The sequence below is a fragment of the Oryzias latipes genome, chromosome 11 (genome assembly GCF_002234675.1).
Source record: "Oryzias latipes chromosome 11, ASM223467v1".
NCBI lineage: Eukaryota > Metazoa > Chordata > Actinopteri > Beloniformes > Adrianichthyidae > Oryzias > Oryzias latipes.
In genome coordinates, this window is record NC_019869.2 from 322075 (window position 1) to 329752 (window position 7678).

Consider the following 7678-nt stretch of genomic DNA (forward strand, 5'->3'; position numbering starts at 1 on the left):
GTGGACTGTAACGGATGATGGACTGACATGGAAAACACATGTTAGCAAAATAATCAGGTTTCTATGCAGAGCTAAGAATGTGTTTAACAGTAAGTCCTTGAGTGTCAGACTGCTCTTTTATTCTCATTCTAATTATTGTATGGACCACGACTGAAAAGGCAAAGATAAGTGGCGGTGCGGCAACTCTAGTGGTCGTTGGCAGGATGCAGACCATGAAGTGACGGGGCAGTTGGTGGGTGACGGGGCAGTTGGTGGGTGACGGGGCAGTTGGTGGGTGACGGGGCAGTTGGTGGGTGACGGGGCAGTTGGTGGGTGACGGGGCAGTTGGTGGGTGACGGGGCAGTTGGTGGGTGACGGGGCAGTTGGTGGGTGACGGGGCAGTTGGTGGGTGACGGGGCAGTTGGTGGGTGACGGGGCAGTTGGTGGGTGACGGGGCAGTTAGTGGGTGACGGGGCAGTTGGTGGGTGACGGGGCAGTTGGTGGGTGACGGGGCAGTTGGTGGGTGACGGGGCAGTTTGTGGGTGACGGGGCAGTTAGTGGGTGACGGGGCAGTTTGGTAGGAGAGAAGGAAAATATTAAAAGAAAAGCTCCACAGAAGGAAAAGAAAAGAAAAAATATAAAATAAAGAAAAGCTCCACAGAAGGAAAAGAAAAGAAAAAATATAAAAGAAAGAAAAGCTCCACAGAAGGAAACGCCGTCTGATTTACTGGGATTCTTTTCCTTGTTTAAATTGTACTCGATTACAGTAGAGCGGTACTTGTACTCGACCCTGAATGACCCTCCACTTTCAGAACCCGTCTGGTTCCAGCTGATGTTCTTCTCGTTTACTCGTCAAGAGCAGAAAGAACTTCCAGTGATGAATAATCATGACTAATAAAGATGAACTTATGCGGTTTAGAAACTTTCAGACTTCAGAATCATTTTTGTTCCGTCTTTTGTCTTCTTCCTCGCCTGAAACTTTCTGATGTTTACAGGAGACTAAAGGTCACAGAACCTAAAGCAACCTGGAAGGTCCCGTTCTGTTCCCCAGCAAGAACAACGTCTCAGAACATTTTCACACGTTTGCTCTTTATTTTCATCTCCAGGTTTCTGGGGTTTGCTGATCCAGGCGTCCATCCAAGCAGCGCTCCTCACACGACCGCTGGTTGGGGTCACAGACGTCTGTGGAGCACAGGAAGTAGATCTGCAGAGGGACGGCGTCCTGCAGTCGTCAGCAGACGTGGCTTTCTGCGTCACGGTCAGGAACACGCATCGGCTCACCTCTTCATTCAAGAACACGTCTGTCTTCAGAGACATGGACCGGAACGCGTCCACCACAAAGCGTCTCTGATGGCAGCTGTCAGGAAAGTCCTTCACTTTAAGGACGGACACGGATGGATCGTCGGGATTGGAGCATCTGGAACCACAAACCCAGGCGCAGAGTCAGAACCGACGGAGGGACGGAGCGAGGAAGCCACGCCTACCTTTCATAGACCAGAACCATGCCGTTTGTGGCCGAGCGAGGACGAGCCAGGCAGTAGTTCACAAGAATGACGGCGTCCGGATGAGGAGGAGACCGCAACCTCAACTCCAGATACACGGGATGGCCAAGGAGGAAACGCAAAGGCTGATGGGAGGCGGAGAAATAGCTGGAATAGGTGTGATCTAGAGAAAAATGTCCAATTCATTCAGTCTGTCTAATCCTTGAAAAACATGGATGACCTGAAGAGAATCTGACCTTTAGCGATTCTTAGCTGGACAGAATGACGATCACCTGAGACGACCGATGAAGGTGAGGAAGACAGCGTGAAGCCGGGTCTGCTCACCGACTGCTGAGCGGCGCTGGGTTTGCTGAAGCGACACTCAACCAAGAATCTGGAAAACCAGCAGAAAAGTTACCAGCCGGACTCGGCCGGACGCAGCCGGACTCGGGCGGACCCAGCCGGACTCGGGCGGACCCAGCCGGACTCGGCCGGACCCAGCCGGACTCGGGCGGACCCAGCCGGACCCAGCCGGACCCAGCCGGACTCAGCCGGACTCAGCCGGACCCAGCCGGACCCAGCCGGACTCAGCCGGACTCAGCCGGACCCAGTCAGGCCCCACAACACAGGGACCAAAACCACAAAGGATAACTTCTCCTTTGAGGATTCTAGACATCACTTTAGACTTTACTGCACATGTTGGTCATTTTAAGCTCTACATTTGTATTTTTCTTTCTCTAGAACTTTGACCAAACTTTGGCCAAGGTTAAACCTCTCCTTTCTCGTTATGACTTTGAGATTTTAATCCATGCTTTTATTTCACCTCGTTTGGACTACTGTAATGCTCTCTATGTTGGGCTTTCCCAGAAATGACTTGCTCGTTTGCAGTTAGTCCAAAATGCTGCTGTCCGTCTTCTAACTGGTACATGGAAACAAGAACATATCACTCCCATTTTAGCATCTCTTCATTGGCTCCCAGTTCGCTTACGCATTGATTTTAAAATTCTCCTATTTTTTTTTAAATGTCTCCATGGACTCGCTCCAAAATATCTGTCTGACCTGATTCAGGTGTACACTCCCCCCCGCTCCCTTAGGTCAACAAATCAGACACAGCTGGTCGTCTCGAAGACCAGGAGAAAACGGAGAGGTGACCGAGCCTTCTCGGTCTTCAGACCACAAATCTGGAAGGAATTGCCCCTGTACCTCAGACAGATAGACTCACTTAGTATTTTTAAATCTGCTCTTAAAACATATTTTTTCACTTTGGCTTTTAACTGAGTTGGAATCCGGACCTATTTTATGTGTTTTATGCTTTATATTGTCATGTGCTTTTATTCAGTTTTGTGTTGTTCAGCACTTTGGTGAACCTTGTTCTGCTTAAAGTGCTTTATAAATAAAGTTGAGTTCCGTTGCACTGACCTGAGCGGGTCACTTCTTGTAACTTTGCCGTACTTTAAGGTCAGAGGTTGCACCACAGTGTGCACTTCAAGTTGGTGGATCTCCATGTCACCATGTTCCTGTTAAAACAAAAATCCACTGAGGTACGATGAAGTGTGGAGATCCTGGATGAGACAAAAATAGAGGCTGACATCCACCTAGAACAAGGATCCGCCGCGACGGATGCAGGAAGTGACCGACGTTTGTAAAAAGTGACCATGTGGTGAAGAAAGGGCTGAGAAAGCAGTTTTAACACTTCAGACACACATTCATTCAGAGGAGAGTTTAAAACGTCCAAACTTTACACACAGAGGGACAGATGTGCTGTAGATGAAGGCCAGTCATTCTTTAAGGTCCTAACTTAACATCAAACACAAATGAAATGTTAGTTTCATTTCTTCACATGAAACTAAACACATTTTTACCCAAATTACTGTTGATTTCTGATTTTAAGGAAGAGACAAAAAAAGAAAAGATTTGGAAACAAAAAAACTTGACATTAAATCTGGGTTCATATGAAATGTTTCTTATACATTTTCATATCCTCACTGAATCCCTTTAGGGGTCACGGGGTTGCTGGAGCCTATTCGGGCAACTGTTGAGTGAAGGCGGGGTTTCAATCCTGGACAGGTAAGCCAGTCTGTCCCAGGGCTACAGACTCACCTGTGGGACATTTTAGAGACACTACTGAACCTGTGAAGCATGTTTTTAGAATGTGGGGGGAAACCAGGAGAACACGGAAACTACACTTAGAATAAAACCCCACCGGGATTCAAACCAAGACCTTCCCAGTGTCCAGTGAGCGTGCTAACCACTCCTCCACTGAGCAGGCTAAACAGACCAAATGTCATCATAGATCAAGAACCAAAGGTTTCCTCTGAACACAAACTTACGTAAGAATGAGCTCCACAGTCCGTAAACTTGACCTTAAAAACTGCGACCTCTTGGTTGACGATGGTCGGCTTACAAAGCGGTTCTCCGGGGAAAAACAGGCTCCTGGGCTCCACAGGAACGGAGGCGCTGTGCTGACGAATGGCAAACACAAAGTGTCGGTCTGCGGTGCATTCTAAAGGGACCAAAAGGACAGGAATGTTGGCATTGGTGTACGTTGGACACTAGCGTGGAAGCGTTTACCGCCGTCTTACCGTCCAGAGGGTAGTAGCAGGAACCATCCGAGCAACAGCCGCTCTTCCTACACATGGAGGCAGACGCTCCAGACGGACCACACGGTATCCTCTCTTTAACGCCAACGGCACAGTCTGGAGGCCGTAAAGAACATTCAGAGACCGGACCTTCAGCTGCACCGGGGAATGCGGCTCGGACTCACTGAGCGGACTGGGTGGTGTCGCTGGTGCAGCGGTTCTGTGGAGACTCTTTGGGGGCTTGGCAGCTCCTGGGGCACTGCTTCGCTGAAGGCTTCCTCTGGATTTGGCGTGGCTTGGATTGTACGGCACTGATGGCGCCGACACCGTACTTTGGGGAAAGCATTTCGGAGGTTTGGCTGGCATGGTCCTTTTTTTGCAGTTTGGGTCACTGGCGGACACGCGTGGAAGCTGCCCCGATACAAACTTTGAACTTTCTACACAAAATACACGGAACTCTTCAGCTTGACTTGATGTGTTGACAAACAGCTGCAGGATGTAAACCTGAAATGTGTGGACCGGTGTGAGTTCCAGGCACACAAACGTTTAGCCAACAGAGGTGACAACTTTACGATAACATACATCATCGTCTTCCTCTTTAACGTGACACCCAGTAAAGGGTAGAGTCAAGGTGTTGTTGACGTGGTCCATGCGATACCTGCAGTACTCTGGAGCCTGCTGGGCAGACATGTTTGTTGTACCTGAAAACAAACTAAAGTTGTTGTAAAACGGAGAAAACCGATGAGAAAACAAGAAGACTACGACGCCAGGGTCATACCCACTACTTGAACTTCGGTCAGCAGGCCTGGTGGGAAGGTGATCCTGAATCCATCGTTGGGACACGTCACGTACAGCCCATCCAAACTCGACGTAGTACAGCCTGTCCAGTCCTTGGGATGGGCAGCCACAAACAACACGGCGTACTCACTGCCTTTGGAGTCGAGCCGCTCGGACACTACCGCACCCTTCCGGGCACCAAAAGGATCCCAAGATTCAGAGATTTCTTTAGCGTCTTCGAGAGTCTCGTCTTCATAGTCGTCGTGGTCGGCATCGTCACCTGGAGGAAGACGGTGTTTCTCATGTTCTTTGTTTTACAGGACAGACTGTGACACCAGCTCAAGAAGATCCGTCCTCTACCTTCAGCTTCCAGAAGGACATCTTCTGGAGAAGCTGCAGTGACGGCAGCGCCTTCAACTCCATGGAAAATGCCGTCTTTGTAATCATCAAAGGCGACATTTGAATCTGGAGAAGAATTCTGTCAGAGGTTGGGACAGATTCAAAAACTCCTCCCAACAGAAATACCTTCAGCTTCCTGGAGTCCACCTTCACTGACGGCCATGCCTTCCACTCCCTCATCAATGTAATCATCATAGTCAATGTAGTCATCAGCTGCAAGACAGGAGAGATGGTCAGAACATCCCCAGAGGAGAACATCAGCAGAAGCTCGTGTCAGAGCTTTGATCATCATGATGGTCTTCAGCTGGAGGACAATGGAGGCGATGAACCGCCCTGCAACTGAAAGGCCTGCAGGAAAACCAGTCCCCTCAAATCTGATGCTCTCCATTCCTGACCCTCACTGGTTTCTGCTTAAAGAACCTTTATTAGAACCAAACGCGAGACAGAACCCTGCAGTCTAACCTGCACATTAGCCAGAAGCATGAACAGGTTTCCAGCATTTTGCTGAACTCCATGAAATGTTGGTGCAGCTCTCAGAGTTCATGTCTTCTAATGTTCTGTAAAAGGATTTGAACTCAAACAAAGCTGTAGATCAGACCGTTAACACTTGTGGATGTGGAACTGACCCACAATAAACAGTTCAAAAATGTCACGTTTGAACAAACTCTGTATTTATTACCACAACATGACTACATTGTGTGTAGAAAGAATATCAAATACATGGAAAATGTCTCTTAATGCAAAAAAGACAAGACTCTCCTGTTTATGTTCAATCTTCTTAGTGTATCCTTGACCAAACGCATTTGATGTCAAACTCTAAATGTAAAAGTCTTATTCTACTATAGTGAACAGCAGCCTTGGTGGAATCATTCCAAACCCTTAGCAGCAGGTAGAACAGAACAAAAAGGCCATTTCTAAGGTTTCGGTTGAGCTCCAACCTCCACTCTGACCTGTGAAGACGCCATCAACAGCTGCTCGTTCTATGGGCGCCGCTGGAAACGTCCGGAATGGGACCTGAGGAAACCGTTTAACGCCGACTGCTGCCAGTTCCGTTGTGGGGTTCTAAGGTCCCGCTCCCATCCTGTCCTGATCCAAAGCCATCCCAGTGGTCTTTTCAAGACGATGAGGCTGTTTTTAACCAAAAACCTGTCCTTTTCCAGGAAATATTTTCTGCAGAGTGACAGGAATTCAGTAGAAATTCACCTCTGAGTGGTGTGAGCCCGACCCCACTTCCCATTACCCCTCTGTTTACACACTGGTGAGCTATCCATCCGGACTGGATCCAGACTGGAAAACCAAGACGTTCATGGATGTGTCTGCAGGTGGATGATCAGAATGGAGCAGAGCAGGAAGCTCAGTGCTGCTGCTGTAGGTCTGACGTCACATCTACAGCTTCCCTCACCTGATCCTGATTCACAACCATTTAAATAAAGAAATACTCACAAATGTCAAAGCTTCATTTTGTTTTCATCATCAGAAAAATGCCACAAAAACCGGATTTTCAGGAGCGGCTCTTCCACCAATCAAGTCCCTCCTTCAGCTGCGCAGACTCACGGGAGATCCCATTTATTCTCCCGGGCTTTTTCCGTCGTTAAAGTATTTAAACCAATTCTACATTTTAAATGTCGTTGATTTTCAGTTCAGTTTTCCCTTTGGTGCTTTTTTGAAGCTAAATCGCGGGTTTGCGGGTTCACCTGCGGTCAGGTTGAATGGTTCGTTCCATCCTCCGTTAGGCTGCTCGAACCCCCGAACCGGAAGAAGCAGGAGCAGCGTCCCGCTCACGAGCGCCCGCAGCCGCGCTCCCCGCCCCGCCATCGGCCTCCGGACGGCCGGAAGCTGCGGCTCTTCCCTGGACGGCCGGCTCGTGGGCGGGGCTTCCTCCATGCTGATTGGTGGACCTTAATTGGACACCTGGAGGCCCTTAATGGCACCAACACACCTGTAGAAAACCTCCCTCTCCCAAAATGGATCCATTGAAGCTTCATATATGGTTTCAGGAGAAAAAAGTCCTTTGGAGCATCTTCTGGTCTGATCGTTGATAAAATGGATGAGTTTTCTGTCATAAAACACACCTGTGTTCTTCCTAATGTCTACCTGTGATTGTTCTGAAGCATAAAGATGAAAGAAGGGATGGGAGCAGAAGCCTCATGAAGCTTTAGGGAGGAGCAGAAGCCTCATGAAGCTTTAGGGAGGAGCAGAAGCCTCATGAAGCTTTAGGGAGGAGCAGAAGCCTCATGAAACTTTAGGGAGGAGCAGAAGCCTCATGAAGCTTTAGGGAGGAGCAGAAGCCTCATGAAGCTTTAGGGAGGAGCAGAAGCCTCATGAAGCTTTAGGGAGGAGCAGAAGCCTCATGAAGCTTTAGGGAGGAGCAGAAGCCTCATGAAGCTTTAGGGAGGAGCAGAAGCCTCATGAAGCTTTAGGGAGGAGCAGAAGCCTCATGAAGCTTTAGGGAGGAGCAGAAGC

The 7678-nt window shown here is 48.8% G+C and overlaps 1 protein-coding gene across 1 annotated transcript; it reads right to left on the reverse strand.

Moving 5' to 3' along the window:
* Window positions 1-1047: 1047 nt before the first annotated feature.
* LOC101157662 (zona pellucida sperm-binding protein 4) lies at window positions 1048-7350 on the reverse strand. The gene is made up of 13 exons (XM_023959842.1): window positions 6910-7350; window positions 5342-5428; window positions 5177-5281; window positions 4818-5096; window positions 4622-4740; window positions 4225-4543; window positions 4043-4156; window positions 3791-3963; window positions 2880-2977; window positions 1718-1854; window positions 1464-1644; window positions 1261-1396; window positions 1048-1183 (listed from the first exon to the last, which is right to left on the reverse strand). The coding sequence occupies exons 1-13, from the start codon at window positions 7097-7099 to the stop codon at window positions 1076-1078; spliced, it is 2046 nt and encodes a 681-aa protein (XP_023815610.1). The 5' UTR covers window positions 7100-7350; the 3' UTR covers window positions 1048-1075.
* Window positions 7351-7678: the final 328 nt, after the last annotated feature.

Bases quoted from the DNA above. Each gene is read 5' to 3' on its own strand.
- LOC101157662 (XM_023959842.1), bottom strand. From the start codon at position 7,099: ATGGAGGAAGCCCCGCCCACGAGCCGGCCGTCCAGGGAAGAGCCGCAG. The intron at 4,157-4,224 runs GTGAGTCCGAGC...TACGGCCTCCAG, and splicing joins GACACCACCCAGTCCGCTCA to ACTGTGCCGTTGGCGTTAAA. The intron at 1,855-2,879 runs GTCAGTGCAACG...CTGGTTTTCCAG, and splicing joins ACAAGAAGTGACCCGCTCAG to ATTCTTGGTTGAGTGTCGCT.